The sequence below is a fragment of the Vidua macroura genome, chromosome 3 (genome assembly GCF_024509145.1).
Source record: "Vidua macroura isolate BioBank_ID:100142 chromosome 3, ASM2450914v1, whole genome shotgun sequence".
Lineage (NCBI taxonomy): Eukaryota > Metazoa > Chordata > Aves > Passeriformes > Viduidae > Vidua > Vidua macroura.
The window spans coordinates 24911113-24929002 of record NC_071573.1 but is presented as its reverse complement, the minus strand read 5'-3'; the positions used below and the strand labels follow the sequence as shown (position 1 = coordinate 24929002).

The following is a 17890-nucleotide window of genomic DNA, read 5'->3' as shown; positions in this document are numbered from 1 at the left end:
AAAATCCCAATGTCATAAAAACAGAAAACATTTTTCTTGCTGCTTTTTCTTTTCCTTTTTATTCCCCTGTTGATGCTTTTATTTTAAAGATTGCAAATTAATAAAATGAAACTGTATTTCAAAACATGGCTGTTTCTGAGCTAAGACCTCAGAGCTACTGACTTAATTTGATTCAAATAAAAAGTCAAGCTCAAGTCTTTCCTGAAACTGAAGATTTCTATGCATTTCCCTGACTGTAGCCCTGAAGGATGGAATTGCAACACAGCTCCAGGATTTGGGAAAGATTGACCCTCACTGTGAATCAAAACAGTCTCACCCAGTCTGGTATAATGTTTAAGAGAAAGCTTAGCTCTATGGATTTTTTTTCAAGGATTTGCTTAGATACATTTTGGTGTGCCTGTATGCTCCTTTGGTCTTAGCTTGGAATTGCAATGGAGAAATTTTTTTTTAAAGTTCAGCATACAATACTATTAATTTTGCTCAACAGACTCTCCCAGAGAGGAAGCTGTAGGAAACTGACTTTTGTCAGATGTCCTTGGCAAGTAGAGCTCAGTGTCGAAGCCGCTGTAGATGCGCTGCCCACTCTCCGTCAGCGCGTACTCCTTCAGGCGCCCGTTCAGCACAAAGGTGCGGCTCCAGTCAATGTGGATGATGGATAAATTGCTGGCCACGGAGAATGGAGTCATGTACCGAGGTGCTGCAGAACAAGGAAAAGGAGCTCAATTCTGTGAATTCTGTAAATTTCTAGACAATAGGCTAGAAGTGATTTGATAACTGAGTTATACAGCAAAGAGAAAGAGATTCTCTAGGATACAAGCTCTCTGCCACACATACTCCCCCACTCTCTCATATCCATATGTAAAAGAAAAGGAAAGAAAAAGTTGCTGTAACATGCCAGCCTCTGCACTGAGAAAGCAGAGATATATCCTGAAAACAAATATTGAACTCAGTCCCTTTGTGTATGTGGTACTGACACTAAAACTCTACAAATTAAGTTTTAGCTTAAGGCAGAGGACAGGGAGACACAGGAGATTGTGCAAGCCTGACTGCAGCAGGCTGGGCTGTGGGAACTGCTATGAAAAGGGTTCTTTTGCAAGCCCCAAGAAATTGCTGAGATCATCTTAAACACATGCGCATACATGAAAACATGGGGTTTCAGAAAAGTGAGAACAGATGGCAGACAGACAGAAAAGAAACCCAGAACTCACTTCAGGGAGGAAGAGTTCATCAGTTGGGCTCAACAGCTTGCTCACAAAAAGATTTAATTTAAGTTTGAGGTGGTCCTTTCTTGTGATGTTGCCATTAAGCCATCTGCCCCGTATTTGCTGTTTTGTTCATAAGAAAGCTGCTGTCCAGCTGCATTTTGCTGCTAATTGCCCACTGTCACTAAAGCAAGCCTTCGAGGCAAGAGGAAGCAGTCAGAGAGACTCTGGAAACCTGGTGTGAAGAGGTCATCAAGGCAAGAAAAGCAAGACTGAAAGAAGAGGACTTTAGACCTAGTGGGTGGGGGATTAAAAATTGTTTTCAAATCCTTTTCTTCTATGTGTCTCACCAGTTCCTTATGAATTTTCTCCATTTAAAAGTTCATGATAATTTTCCAGCCTTTTAACTTGCAATTTAATAAAACACAGCATTGCACATAAGGGATTTTTCTTTTGTTTGGTTGGTTGTCTTTTTGTGGTATTTTTTTTCCTTTGTTTTTGGTGGTTTTTTTTTTTTCAGTGGTAACATTAAAGAAAATCTGGGCCTGTTCCACCTGAAATTTTCAGCTAAGGATGTATCAGATCACAGATTTTGAGTAAGTACTTGGCAGAACTATCAAATGATGCAAAAGGGATTTTTAGAAAGGTGATTCTGAAATCCTGACATGAGATAAAAATTGAACATCGTCTTTGCCCTGACCTGACAGACTGAGACAAAATGCCCATCTCATCTGTTATGGAATGACTCTGGCTACAGCACTATAGATCTTTTTAATAAAAGCTGATGTTAGACTACTACAAATTCAGTTTTGATGGCAAAATCTATTCTGCCTGTAGGCACAGGTCCTGCATGTTTAATTTCCATGCATACCATCACAAGGCCTTAAAGCACTGCCTGCAGTGGTTGGACAGCAACAAATTCTTACTTCAGTGTTCACAAGCATCCAGTCATCCAGATGGCATCCAAGGAAAACTTTTATGACTCCTAGAAGAAGTGTGGCATGAACTAGGGCAATAAGATTGTTCCTGAAAACAATCACCAGGTCTCTTTCAAGATCTCCACTTTGCCAAGGGATTATTTATGGCAGTATATTTATTACTACACATCAGCCTTCTGGTAATACTTAAACATTTTATGTTGTGCAGCTTTGCTGCCCATTTTCAGTAAAATAAAAGGTTTCCAGGCTCCCGGGATAGAGGATGTGACATCAGATGATGAGCAAAGAAATATTTTTGAAGGAATGAGCAGTTAAGCCCCAGAGCAGAATTTCAATGAATGTTCAGCAGAGATGCAGTGAGCAGGGACAGGGAAGAAGAGGTTTCTGGGGACATCCTCTCTCCCAGAGGTGAGGAAGTAATTTGGCTCTCAGAAACAAGCATCACTGCTCAGTGAACCATTTCTCATACTCACGCTCCTTTTCTGTAGTGAATCCGATCCATTCGGAAGCGCTGCTGCCAACAGAGTTGTAGGACACAACTCGCAGATTGTAAGTTGTGTAAGGCTCCAGGTTGGACACGTTGGCACTCTGTCCTTTCCCTGTGTACTTCACCTCAGTTGGGCCAGGACTGCAAGCCTTCACTGCTGGCTGTAGGTTTGGAGGACATGCCATGTACACGTGGAGCTCGTAGCTGAGAACAAAGTTGAGATTTTGATGAATGAAGGGCCCTACACAACATAAAAGCCAATCCCACATTTTGTCCTAACTGCTGTCTATATGGCTACTGGAGAAGAGAACAGACCTGATCCCAGTTTTTCTCTTGGAGATTTTGGTCCTAATTGTCAGATAGCTGGGCAATTGTGGTGGTAAGTAAGTCACACGCACTGTTGATGCCTGCTACCTTGCTGCCCTCTTCTGCAAGTCAGGATTTTTGCCTAAGTAACTCCAGATTGCAGCTCTCTCATTACTGCCAGCTGAACTCACAACTATTTCACTACACAACCACAGCTGTTAGACAATCATCTCCACTCACAACAGCTCATCCTTTCCACCTTTATCCTCCCCAGTATCCTGCTCAGGAGAAAAGCAATAACTGTAACACTTCCCAGAAGGTGTTCAGGCTACAGGGAATGTCACCACCAACATGCCAAGGAAGGAGGATGACTGCCACAACTGTTCAGTGCCCTCAGCCATGGAATTCCAGCTCACATTGTTCTGGCACTACCTCCAGGCACAGTGTGCAGGTTCAGCAGGGTGGCAGCTCCTACCTGGTGACAATGCCGTTGGGTGACTGAGGGGCACTCCACTGGAAAGAGGCGTTCCTGGAGGTCACGGTGCGGATCTGCGGTGGAGGCTGCTCTGAGGGCGGAGCCGGCTGTGTGGTGAACTCAGCCATGGGTCCTTTGCTGCAACAATTGAAACAGGTGCAGGCCTCCACGCCAATGGAGTACGTGGTGAAAGGTTTTAGCCCATGTATTGTCTGCTGGGTGGCAGTCCCTTCTGACAGCTGTAAAATTTAAGAGGGAACTTGTCACAGCTTCAAGCACCACAAGTACTAAATAAGAGTTATGGAGGTGAATTAACCCCAGAAGAAGACGGGCAGAAGATTCTACATGTCCTTAATCCTAACACTAATGCAGCTGTTGTGTAATGGGAGCTCTGTGTTCTTCTCCCATTATGAAGTTAAAGGACACTCTTCAAAGGAAAAGACCACGCCATCAGTGGCCTCAGGACATCTTCAGTTGAGCTGTGACCACCGTATGTCAACTGCAAATGTCATTCTCAGCAATAGAGAAGCTGAAAGCCATCAAAGGAAGACTGGGATAAGTGGTACTGAAGCAGAAAATAAATTAATGTGGAAAATAGTTCCATGATAAATGTGCTAGCAAATAATCATGCATATCTCACAAGTTTCCTCAATGTGGATGCAGGAAACAGTGCTGGGCAGCATGACACCAATGTGTCTGGTGGGTCAGGTCACTCCCAGACAGGAGAATGTGCTCTCTGGTAGGAACATCTGAGTCAAGAGCCAACATAATGCTGCTCTGCATTCAAACAGAGGTTGTGCTGGGTAAGCCTGTTAGGAAACTTTCCTTAGCTCAGCAAGGGGAGACCTGGCAGTTCTGGCAAAAGAATCAGTGCCCTGCTTTGAAACTGCTCACAGGAACTGCCACTTCACCTTTTTGCTGTAGTCATTTGTTGGTATAGCTTTTTTGAAGCCAAAGAAATAAAAATATGTAGAAAACACCAACAAGGGGCAACATCTGCTCTCATTTGGCAGCATGTGATTCAGCAGAGTTCAGCAAAAAATAAGAAGAAGAGAGTCAAGCAAGCAAAGGGAAGCACTTGGTACTTCTTGATGCCAGAGCCAGAGCCAGAGCCGAGCCAGCAGCATGGCAGGTGTGAGGGAATGGAAATGGAAGGCCATGCAGGCACCAATGGGACGAGCTGGCTGAATCAGACACAGACACAGCCAAGTGCACTGGAAGGAATAAATGGGTAATGTGAAATCAGTAGACAGCTTAAGCTCACAGACAGGACAGTGCATTGCAGAGCAGCTAACTACGGGAGGCCAGGAGAGGAAGGCAGTCTGTGACCAACAGTAGCACCTTGTAATAACAAAATTGTTAAAGCTAGAAAATACAAGTGGAAGTACAGAAAAAGTGTTGACAATACTCACCACCACATCAGTCCCTCTGGTACCATTAGAAAACAGCCTGTAGATACTGACCACCCCGTTAGGCTTAAGAGGGGGGCTGATGCTCACCACAGCCACAGTGGATGCCACCGTGTTGAAGAGGGGAGCTCCCAGGCCCTCGGGAGGAGCAGGGCCTGTCTGGCACCGGGACCAGCTGCTTGGCGTCCGGCCCACGGAATTTACTGACCACACCTTCCACACAAAACAAAGAAACTGTCAGCAAAGAACTCAAGCCTACAAAACATCTGCTTTTAGCCAGAGGGGCTACTGCAGCTCTGCTGGCACAGGGTGAATCACGGCGCAATGGTGCTCCTAGAAAATGTCCCTTGATGGCCAGTCAGCACCTGTGTTGCCCCAGTAATTTTTTAACAGACAAGTGGAATATTTCCCACTACTACACTTAGGGAAAAGAAGCAAAAGTCATGTCTCAGGCAGTGTGTGCTCCCGTGTCATCTTCATACCTGATCCCCACACTCTGAATTTCTACCATTGTCTGTATCACACCATGCCAAGAGGACTCCTGGAGGAGCTGCAATCAACAAGAACAATGTTTTCAAATATATCTGAACAAAAATACTCATATCTGGTCCTGACAATTTCTCCCTTCTGCACATTTTCTTCATGTATGCAGGGAGCCCTGAAGAATTCAGCCTGGCCTTGGGTGACACTTAAAAGTTGCATTCACCTCAACTGAATCACACAAGCCAAACTCAAGTTACTCTTTAGAACCAGTGAGCTTTACAGGAACATCCCTGTCCTAAAAATATTAATGTATAAGTTATTTGGAAATATTTTCAGCAACTTGTAATATAAATAAAGCCCACTGAAGTGTATAGTTAATTCAGCATCTCTCATTTATTTTCACAATAACATTTGCTTTATTGCATGAGCACAAAGGCAATGACTTCAGTTCCAAGATTTCAAAAATTAGCAGCTTGAATTAGGCCTGATTAAAACCCACATGTCTCTATGAACTATGCCTACTGATTTTGTCAGCTACCCAAAACCAGAGTGATCTGCAGACTACATAAAACTCAGCACTTATTAAACACACTCTCCAACAAATCTGCATGAAAATTAAATTTTGCTTTCATCAAGGACTGAATAAACATATGGAAGGATGTATAATCTTATTTATCAAAAAGCATTTGTATAATTAAACACGAATACCATAAAAGGTTGCCTTAGGTCATCATTTGCATGAGTAAGTAATTTGTAGAATGTCAGGTACAATAGACAGAATAGATGGATGCATGAGCATACAGGGTTAAATTAGACTCAATATTAGCCAACCACATAGTGATCAATCAGAATGATAGATCTAAATGGCAATACAAGAGGACTGTCTGAGCGATTTTTAGTATAAGTATTCCTTAGTAAGCTTTCGTGTCAAGCAGTTCTAACTACAGTAAAACACATTCTTATGCAATGTACTTTGAGCACTGGTCCTGGGGAAGGGAATGGTGGGACTATGTCTGTCTTGAAAAAAACCAGGAGATTTAGAAGTAAGAGGTCTTCAAAATTGACCCTGAATCCTTCCAGCCTGCGATTATAATTTCCACGAACACAGGACACTTTACAAGGAGCCTGGGGAAGGAAAACGGATAAAAACAACTAAAGTGGCTTTGATGGCTGTGGTTCTGCCAATTACAAACCCAAAGATCCTGCCTGATTCCACCAGTTACGTACAGAACCATACTAAGTACAGATGATGCCCTGCAATAAAAAGCTCAGCCAAAGCACTTTCATTGCAGTGGAATCAGTAATACATCTCTGTTGTGAACTATTCATAAAGTCAAACTCTGTTCACTTTACTGCAGTAGGTCAAACCCTGTATCTCAGTTCAGTTCCAGCTGTTACAAAGATTTACCCACAGTCATTCATTTCAAGGGTCATATTTCTTTGTGGAAAGAATAAAACATATATGGAAAGAGCAGCTCTGACTGCGGCACTGGCACCAGCTCAGTGCTTACCTGGGCTCAAATGCTCCAGTTATATCCAGGCTGTGGCCTTAATGAGCATGGAGCATAACAGTGTCAGGCCTGACCTGCTGAGCAAGCTGCTCACAGCTGAAGTGAAGGTGATGAGTTAGGAAGAGAGCCATCCTGTGTAGCACAGGAATTCGGCTTCAGAATGGGATTGCCAAGGAATTTTGGAGGAGAGAGAGATGCAACTCATTTGGGAAGCAAACACTTCACCAAGGGTTGGATGAAGACTCCTCCCTTCATCAATCCCTCACCTGTGCCTGCACCTCATCTTTCAGGAAGAAGTCTAAATTCACAGAATCACAGAACAAGCTGAGCTGGAAGGGACCCACAAGAATCATTGAGTCCAACTCCTGGCCCTGCACAGGACCATTCCCAAGAGTGTTGTCCAAATGCTTCTTGAGCTCTTTCAGGCTTGGTGCTGTGATCACTTCCCCAAGAAGCCTGATCCTGTAAGTAGGAAAGGGCCAGGAGCCAGAAAAGGCCACAGTCACAGAACAGAGTGAGGATTTCTTCCCCATCCCAAGCAGTGTGTGGTCTTCTTGTGCCACAGAACTGGGAGATTTATAGCAGAGATGAGTCCCTCTGACCTTGGGACACTCTGTTCCCCATTATCTCATTTGGTCTTATATTTTGTGCAGAACTGATGTGCATTTTGGAGGAAGTAAAAGAGCAAACCAGAAGGCTTGGAATTCCTGAATGTTTCTACTGTCAGAGCAGCTGAGTCACCCCTGGGAAGAACACAGGGAAAGTAGGATCATTACAGTGGGGAGGCTATCTCTTGTCCCAGTGCTGACTTCGCTTCCACAGCTGCATTTAGAACTTCATTACTGGATGCCAGCAGCTTTGAATTGCTTAAATACAGATGAAGACACACCCTGCCCTGAAAATTGTGCACAGAACAATGGGAACATTATGTGCATATGAGTCTCTGGTTCCTTTGAGCCTGGGAATGGGCTGAAACCAGAAAAGCAACAGCAATGTTGTTGGAAAAGCACTGCTGCCTTCCCTCCTCCCATTGCACTGGCTTGTATCAGACACCACAGTTATGGATTGAGAGCCCAACTGAGGAAGGAATGTCCTGCTTGTGTGAGCAGGTGGGTTACTGTGACATGCAGATACTCCTTACCTGGCTCCTGATGCACTTTCATCTCCTTCCTTGAATGAGAAAAATATGACAAAGCCTCTTGTACTTGAGCACCCTTCCAAGCACCCTTCCTGAGCTGATGGTGCTGTCCTCACACACAGCAGTTTATTGTCACCCCATTGCCAGGTCTGGGATCATTATTGTGGCCTGGTGTTTTAATAATAATCTTGTAAGAACAATCCAAATCCAGTGCAGCCTGGGGGACACCTAACCGTGGCCTGCAGCTTCCTCATGAGGGGTAGTGAAGGGGCAGGTACCAATCTCTGCTTTCTGGTGATGAGTGACATGACCCAAGGGAACAAAGTGGTGTCAGGGGAGCTTTAGGTCAGATATCGGGAAAAGGTTCTGCACCCAGAGGGTGGCTGGGCACCGGAACAGGCTCTCCAGGGAAGTGGTCACAACACTAAGCCAGAAAGAGTTCAGGGAGCATTTGGACAATGCTCTCAGGCACACGGTGTGACTCTTGGGGTGTCCTATGCAGGGACAGGAGTTGGACTCAGTGATCCTTGTGGGTCCCTTCCAACTCAGAAGATTCTCTGATTCTGTGACTCTGTGCTCATCCCCTTCCACACTACAGCTAAGTGGTTAAAGGACTCATTCAAGAGTCAGGTAATTGAAGTTCAGTCACATGCTCTACCAGAGGCAGTTGGCCTGCTGCCCCTCTGGAGTGGGAATGCCCAGGTGGATGATCCATCTCTGTTCTTGGGATGCTTCCCTATAGAGGTCAAGGGGGAGTTGATGTCCACACCACGCTGCCACATGCCCGACTCTCTGGAAAAAAGGCCGAGGTCATGGCCATGTTTGCGTGGGCCTGACAGACAGACATGGTCTGAGCATGTCTTCTAGGCAGACACCAGCTACTCAGCCCTGCCAAGACATGTGTCCAGCAGAAACCCCCTCGGTGTCTGTGAGTCTGTAACGCCAGCTTCTGAGACAGCTGTGACAGTTAAACAGGACTTCTGAGCATCTGAATTCCAGATTTACACTGACCTAAGCTGGAGTCCCTTAACTCCCTTTGCTTCTGCTCAACCATCTGTAAAAGGATGGATGGTTATAAAAATATTTCCCTGTGAAAATCGCTGTCCAAGTAAGTCCTGGTCAGTATTTGGAAACCCAGGGCAGTAAATCCACAGAACCGACTGTAGATGGAAATGCTGGTGTTTAGCCACTTTTTTTTCAGGAAAAAATGGGGCAGCATGGCAACAGAAACCACAACAAGCAGTGTCTTTAAAATCAGAGGTCATGGCTTCTCAAAAGTTGCCACTAAGTATTCATGGATGGAAGCTGTTGCCTGGCTAGCCTGGTTAAACTGAAATTTCACTATTTAGGCATTTGTAAAAAGCTTTTTGGGGTCACAAACAGTCTTTATAAATTGGTATAATCAGCACCAAAAATATTTAATCACATTAATATAGAAACATAAAGACCCTAATAGGCAGCAGTATTACCTTCTTACAATTGTGAAAGACCTCATGGGAATATGGAGCAAACAAGAAGCAATCACATCTTAGGGATGTATTAAATGACAAAACACAAAGAGGAGAAAGCCAAGAAAAGTTTGTTATATCTCTACTTTCTGAATATTCTGCCTCAAAAAGCATTAAGTCTGACATCATGGTACATGGCTCAGCACCCTGACAAAAGATGTGTTGTTGTTAATGGCTGCTCTGTCCCAAAAGAACCAGGGGAGGGCTCTGAAATCAGATACTAAGGGTTACTAATTAATGTTTTATCAATCTGCTGACCCCTGGTTCAGACTGCACTTTGAAGTGGAGCCAGAGAGAGAAGACAGGGGAGGAAACTCTTTGGAGAGTGTCTATTCAGAGAACTGAAGAATTCCAGTTACAGGTAACTAAGCTTCTCTTTTTCCATCATAAATTGAGCCTTCACAGATCCCTGTTCCTGAAAGAAACCTGTGATCACTCACTCAAAATGATCACAGGACAACCTCAAGGTTCATTGGCATAGCAAGAAGGGGCAAAACTTATGAGAAGCAGGATGGGACGTTCTGAGAAGAGTCACCCTACCACGGTGAGCTTGTTCAGGCTTAGTAGAGCTAACAACTTCTGCCATAAGGGCAGAAACAAGGGGACCAAAATCACCATGGGCACAGATACTGAATAATCATGTTACTGTAGATGCTGACAGTGGGAGAAGCCCATGAGATGACTTCCACCTCTGAACCACACAGATTCATCTGCTGCAACACTTCTGAAACCCCAAATCTGTAGCAAGGAAGCTTTGTTTTGAATTCCAACTCCTGCAAAGGGGACCCTCAGGCAGTGAACAGCCTGTGGAGAATGTGAAACTGTCCCTTACTGCAGAGATCTCACGAGGCAGAAGGGTGCTGGGGGCAGCTCGCCGCAATGAAGGCAGCAGTCCTGAACTGCTCCTGGCTTCCCAGGTCAGGAAGAGCTAGCATACTCTGCACAGCACAGAAGCCAGATGCTTCTCACCCTTCCTGCTTGCAAGAGAGCAAGCCAAAGAGCTGATTACCAGCCAGCAGTGGATTCTGGCTCCCTCCATGTCCAACAGGCACTGTGCCTTGTGCCACTTTGCACTGCGCTTAGTCTGCAGTCCATCACAGGTGTCTCTGTGAGGGACAACATCTCAGCTCTGAATGTGTCAGCAGCTTGCACCAAGTTCCTTCAGACACTCAGAAAACAGCCTTTTGCTTAGAAAAAGTCTCCTTAGTAAATCACCACCTCTCCTTGGTTTTGAGTTCTGCTTAGAGCTGTAGGGAGTTATGGAGGACTGTAGGTTCTGGTGAACCACAAGGTCAGACCAAGCCAGCCCTTTTACACATGCATGTAACTCTACTTCTGTGTGTTAGAGTCATGTACAACTTGGATCTCTGCTCTTATGGTATGCAGACTCTACACACCTGTGGTTGCTGGTCTTTCCAAAAAGGATTCAATGGGGGCACCATTTGGCACATGCCATGAGAGACAAATGGTAGCAGAGCAGTTTGTACTGCTCCTCTCTTTCTAAAGCTGTTTCATGAAGACCTCAAAGACCCAACACTACTTTGAGACTTTGCTATGGATTTCTTGACTTAGATTTGCTCAATTTCTAACCCTACACTTACATAAATGCAGAATTTTCACAGTGTAATTCTTTTCCAATATAGTAAGATATTTTAGGGTCATATAAGACCTGACATCATCAAAGTCAGAAATGCAGCCCTCAGTTTTTGGTTATGTTCAAACAGCAACCTTCAAGACAATTGAAGAGACCACAATCTTGGCTGGCTGAAATTAAAGAAAACTGAAGAACCTCCCTCTCCTCATCAATTGCAGCATCCTTCACAAGTCTTTGTGAACTGATTGTTGTACTGGCTGGCTAATTTGGAGTTACTTATGTGATGTCAGCAAAGCTCAGAGCACAAAGCTTATCTACCAAAATCTAGCACTCAGCATTAGGATAACGTATTCACATCTGGGCACTTCAGTATCAGGCAGGTATTAGCAAAGCAGAAAGTTTAAAAAGTGGGTGCAGTTTATGGTGGACAGAGCAAAGGCAAGGGAAAGAAACTCACATCCATTCATGAGCAGGAGTACCAGAAGGTAGTAATCAAATGTATGCATCCTGATTGCCCCTTCTCAGATTGCCCCATACTTTTTCCTCTTCAACACTGTTACTCTCCTTATGGAGGTCATAAACATACAACGGGGATAGATTTCAGGTCCACACTTCTAGTACTTTGTTAATTAGAGCCTCTTAACATTGCTATTCATCTTCACTGTTCAAATGCTAATAATAAAACTACTAAACCCATTCTGGAAAAGGGAAAGACAATAGGCAAAAACTTTGGGACTTAAACAAAATTACCAAATTTTAAAGGAAACTCATTCCATATAATATAGGATAATGCCAGTAATTAATGAGAGATGTAAAAAGGTTTAACTCTAAAAGATAGAAAATTAAATAATTTGTTTCCTATGGGTATATAATGAGATAGTTACCAAGTTCCCATGAGAGAGATAAGCAGATATTAAAAGGTCTTTCCAATACCTGTAATGGCTAAGGGCAACAGCTAATACAATAGATTTGATCAAAATCACCACTTCTTTCTTTGCTTCTGATTTATTACTTTGGCTGCAGTTAGTCATCACTCATTTTAGTTTGCTTTTCAGCAGTCATAAATTATGCCTCATAAATAAAAAGATACAATCAAGGAAATCTTATCAAGGAATCATCTACAGCCCTGGAGTATATTTTCCCCTTGTATTCACACTAATGTCTTTTTAAAGGATAGCTTGCCATGATTTTGAATATGTTGGAATCACAATTTACTGAGAAGGGTCTTGCAAGAGTGGCACTGTAAGAGTCTCACTGGTAAATCTGGACGCCAACAAATCCAGTCTAATATTCATGTTTAATTTAATGAAAAAAAAATTAAGATTTTGCTGCATCAACACACTTGAATTTAAGATTGTGTTGACAAGAGAAACACCCTACCTGAGGTGGGGCTTAATGAGGAAAATCACGTGGTTTCAAATGGCCCTTTTTGCTTCTACTAGGAGAAAGGAAGTATCTCATTCTGCAAAAGGTTATCTAGGGTAGGTATCATCATTGCATCAGTGAAACAACATAGTTATGTCTGCTTTACTTTTCAGAAGCTGAGGTCAAGCATGGTAGTCTAATGCAGATATAGTATGAGAAATTCTCTTTAATTGGAAGCAGAAACCTCATATGAAAAAACAAACAAAATAACAAGAAGGGAATGGAAGAAAGAACTACTTTTTTAAAATGTCACTGCCTTGCAATGCATCTTTCTGTCAGAGAGATGGGAAGAAATGGGGAATTGAAAGAATGAAGAGGAGCCAGATATGAGGGATATTACAAATGGGTAACTATCCATCACTGGTCAACTATGAAACTGGTTTTACCTGATTTTAAACTGCAGAAGTCATTGACCCGTTTGTCAGTAACTAATCAGCACAAGCTGGAGCTCAGCCAACAAAGTGACAGACAGGCTGGTGAACCAAGTGTCCTTCCTGGCATTGGAAAGTGACCAATAGGGCCAACATATTCTACTCCCCATGTAGTTGGTCCTTTCTTAGTCTTCATGACTTTGTACCCACTTTTTTTTTTCTTTATCTCTCCAAAGTCAGAATATTATTAGTTTTCTCTTTGAGAGGACCCAATACATATTTACCCTGTGTGTATTTCCTAGACCCTTCAGTTGGTTGCAGTAACAAGAGGGTGAGAAGGACTCTCCACACACAGGAGGGATGCTGTGCCTCTTACAGTGGTCAGAGGCAGACAGCTCCAGCACTGCAGACCCTGTCTTGGTGCATTGAATAGTCCTCTTGGAGAATAAACCTCTGCAGGGAGCCATAAACCTTTCTGAAGAGGGACAATTGTAATTTTCTGTCTTTTACATGTTCTGTGCCTGCCAAATAGAAATAAGGATGTGTCCTAAACCAGGAAGACATTAAGCCATTAATCTAAAGAAGCAGTTTTAAGAACACAATTAAGTGTAATTGTGGAGGAGTGATACTGCATTTGCATGGAAATCACACCATACTGTGACAGCTCTGCTTTGCACTAAATGCCACAAGTCTCTGCTCAGAAGGGCCTTCCCTTAGCTGAGAAAAACAGGTTTTACTCTATAGGCTGCTATATGGTAACATTGCACACCACTTCCAATGATTCCCAAGGAGGGCCTACACGCTCTGTTTCAGAAATATTCCAGGAAACAAAGGATTGCGCTTGCAAACTCATTTGTCCTCATGAGTAGTGTTTGTTTAAATCAGGGGGATTTTCAGCTCATGCAATAGTATATGGTTAATAGAGTTGGAGATACCAGGCAGAATTCCAACGAATACCTAAAAGATGCTCTAGAAAATGCAAGTATCTAAATGTACAACTAGACCAACAGAGGGAGTTTCAAAGATCTAAGTGTTTTGGAGTATGGAAATTGGCACTATATGCCACTTGAAAACCCACTGCAAACTAGCAAGTGCTAATACGCTCATGCAGAATTGGCACTTTCAAGTATAAATGTGCTTCCTTAAAGAATAATGACCTAAGCATTTTGGGGGCATAGTCCCTTTTGTCAGCATGAGCTTCTAAATTCACGTCATCATTTCTGAAGTGCAACTTTTGCACCTGGTTTTATAAAACCTGATATTCAATTGAAGTTTCCAGGAAAACAAACTAATTAAAAACCAACAAAACAAACCAACAAAACCCAATGAAAAAAACTCCCAAGAAGCCCAGATTCAAAAGTCCTGATTTCAGGTCCAAAGAAGCTATTAGAGCATTGAACTAAATCTCAATATCTCCAAAATGCTGGAGAGAGTCCCATCACAGCACTTCGATTTTATCTGCATTCTGCTGGAGGAAATTCAGTTGCATTTAAAGTTTTATGTCCAGCAAACAAGCCTCAAATACAGAGACAGGAGAATCAATATCCAGTTTAAGTGAAATATAAATCTGGGTTTCATCAGCATAATAGCAAAAGCCAAGCCCTGTACTTATGAATAACTTGTCTCACAGGCAAGATATAAATTGTCAACAATGGAGAAACTCAGAATACATCCCAGAGGACTGCTGCAAGTGACTTAAGCAGAAGACAAAACACATGCATTGAAAAACTTCTCATGGTAAAATAAATGGCCACTGGTGAAAAATAACAAAAATTATTTAGAGTTCCAATCAAAAGCTCAGCCTGGTTATGGAGCAGAACCAAGATAAAAAGCAAGTCTTGAATACAGCACAATAAAGCTCAGGAATCCAATCAAGAGGTTGTTTTTTTTAATCTGTCACTGCTAAGTCGTTAAAGATGTTGGCTGAAAAAAGTCTCTGTGGTACTCACTTCCCAAAGAACAGCTTCTGACTGAGATAATTAAAAGTTAGCCCAGCTGAGAACATCCCACAGCCAATATCTACAATGTCCAGCTTGGAAAGTTTTTCTTCATCTAAGAAAGATTCCTAACAAGTATGGTTTGGATGGACAGCAATGCTTGCTGTCTACTCAGACCCATCTGGACTTGAATTCACATTCCCCACAGATCCTGCCTAAAGCAGCAAGGAAATCTGGTCTAACAATAGTTCTGCTGATACAGGCTATACAATCTCTATCCTTGCATCTGCAAGGATGGAGAACTTGATACAAAACTCAGCTGGACACAGCCCTGAGAGCCTGGTCTATTTGGACCTGCCTCAAGCAGGGAGTTGGGCTGGATGCCTTCTGGATGTTCCTTCCAAACTGCATGACATAATGAGTTTACGACACTTGTGCATGCAGCAGCTGGAGAGACAAATGTGATAAAACAAATTTTTATGTTTAATTCTTCATGGTTTCTGGCTAGTTAAAAGGAGAAAGCAATAGCAGTGGAGCAGAGCTACCAAAGAACCTGACCTATACAGTGTGCTCTCATTAAACTTGCAGATGACACCAAACTAGAGGGACCAGTTGATATACTGAAGGACCGATCTGCCAGTCAGAAGGCCCTAGAGAATGGGAATTTCAGCAAGACAGATGCAAAGTCCTGCTCCTGGGGAAGAATAACTTCTTGCAGTATCACACAGTCAGCATTACTGACCAACCAGGGAGCACCTCTGCTTCAAAGGACCTAAAGGTAGAAAGCTGAAGTAGAGCCAGTAGAGTCATCTGGCAGCAAAGATGGCCAGCATCCTGAGCTGTGCCACAACAGCACAGCCAGACAATTAAAGGAAGTGATTACCTGCCTTTATTTAGTGTCTATTTTGTTTTGGCCCCAAATAACAGAAAGATATTGATAAATTGGAATGAGCTCAGTAGAAGTCCATCAAGGTAATCAGGGGGTTGGAAAAGTTCTCTGTAAAGAAAAACCTGTGGGACTTGTGCTTGCTCAGCTTGGGGAAGAGATGGCTTTGGAGGGACTTGACTGCAGTTGCCCAGCAGGCTAATGATGGGGGGGCGTCTGTTTCTTTACTATGGTATATGTTGGGAGGGGACAAGAGAAAACAGGTGTAAGTTCAAGCAAAAAAGGTTCAGACTGAACATAACAAAAAAACTTTTTTGCAATGAGGACAGTCAGGCAGTGGAGCCGACTGCCTGTAAGCTTACCATCTTCTCCCCAAAGGTTTTCAAGATAAAGCCCTGGATGAAGCCCTGCAAAACCTCATCTGACCTCTTTACTGACCCTGCTTTGGGCAGAAAGTTGGGCTGGATAGCCTCCTGAGAGCCCTTCCAACCTGAATTATCTTGTGATCCTATAAAGCCAATGAGCCTGTAAAAGAAAGATTGCTCCACCTTGCTCAAGAGGTGGAATGCACTCTTTCAGGTATCTATTAAACAAAATGAGAACACCAACCATCAACAGCAAATTCACTTTTGAACCACCAAAAATGTGCTTGTCAGTCTAATGACTAATTTAAAGAGAAAACAGTTCCTCTAGATGTAAACTGCTCTGAGATCTAAAATTAATATAAGATCTAAATTAAAAATTAATTCATAAAAGATTGGGGGATAATGGAAAAAGAAAGAAAAAATAATGGAGGAAAAAAGCTGCCTGTTAAGAACTAGAATTTCCCATAACAGAGACTTGCAGAGGCTCTGGACGGTACACAAACATTCAACATATAAGATACACAGGCACCTACTACTAAGCTAAACAAATGCTGAATGAATATATTGCTTGTATGGAATTATTTTCAGCTTCTTAAGTCTTTAAAATACATTCACAATAATAATTCGGGTTTCACAATGCTATGAACATTAGAATTTAGATGTGTATGTTCATTGTAAGTGTAAAGTAAGGTTCTCAAAGTGTACTGAAATCATAATCAGAGCTGCTAAATAGCTTCAATTCCCACCTGATATTCGTACTCTGTGTAAGGCAGCAACTTGTCATCTTTGAAGGAGGTTGAAGAACCATTGTAAACGAGCGAGAGGTCTAAATTTATGTGGGTTTGAGTTGTTCGCCTCCTGTAAAGTTCATAGTATAAAATCTTCCCGTTTGGCTGCTTCGGGCCGGTCCACAGGATGGAAGCAGTCGACTGGAAGCCGCCGGCTGTTTGTATTTCAATGAGAGGGGCCGGCTGCGCTGCCGGCGGCGCCTCCAGCGTCTGCGCCGATGCCCACTCACTGGAGGCACAGCCCAGCTCCGTGCAGGCTTGGAGCTGGACTTCGTACCTTCGGGAACACAAAGCAGGAGCAAGGTGATTAAAACGCTGCAGATACAAATATAAACCGTGCGTGAGATCAGGCAGATTTCTTAATTTCTCCCGGTCTTTGGAATTTTTAATAGGCACGCAATTTGCATGAACACAGGGATTATGTGCTGTGCCCTGTGTAGCAAAGAGGAAGAACACTGTCTTTGTATTTTTATTTGGGTGTGGTCTGTTTTTTTTCAGAGCAGTTAACATCTGCAGGAGTCAAGTGATCAAAATAATTTTGATTTTGATGACATAAATTAAAATGATGATGCATTGTAAGAGATTATTTGGATGTCATTTGAGAGCTGTAGAGCTCCTCTATTACTCTCTTTGGATTTAGATTAGTTATATGTAAATAGTAGACAAACTTATCAACCATGTAACACACACAAATTATGCCTACACAAATATATAAGGAAAGGTCAGGTAAATAATCAAGAATTAGTGGGGAAGATATTACTTCAGAATCAAGTGCATTTCTGTAGCAGAGTCTGGTACCCTCTCTTAAGTTTTAGCTTTCACTTAATCACAAATCACATGTTTCCAGCTCGAGGGTTCAAACATGTTCCATTAATTTCACCACAGGTACCCTGTGAATGGGCCAGCTACTGTGAGTTTGGCCTCCCCACCCTGAATTTTGTCAACTAAAGCCCTATTTATTCTCCATAGCAGACACCATGTGAATGATACACCAGTAGAAGATTGCAGGTTTTGGAGCCTATAGCAGAGTGCTGAATTACCCCTTCTATTACTTACAATCTAAGTCA

The 17890-nt window shown here is 42.8% G+C and overlaps 1 protein-coding gene across 6 annotated transcripts in view; it reads right to left on the bottom strand.

Moving 5' to 3' along the window:
* USH2A (usherin) overlaps window positions 1-17890 on the bottom strand; it is a 374152-nt gene that overhangs the window by 10811 nt on the left and 345451 nt on the right. For 4 of the 6 annotated variants that reach the window (XM_053974132.1, XM_053974137.1, XM_053974131.1 and 1 more), the window contains 5 exons: window positions 16782-17100; window positions 4821-5030; window positions 3409-3647; window positions 2614-2831; window positions 521-697 (listed from right to left, as the gene is read on the bottom strand). In XM_053974132.1, the coding sequence (XP_053830107.1) occupies window positions 521-697; window positions 2614-2831; window positions 3409-3647; window positions 4821-5030; window positions 16782-17100 (1163 nt within the window). Of the gene's footprint in view, window positions 1-520; window positions 698-2613; window positions 2832-3408; window positions 3648-4820; window positions 5031-16781; window positions 17101-17890 lie in introns of those variants that run through there. The other 2 variants (XM_053974134.1, XM_053974133.1) reach the window with 2 other exon arrangements.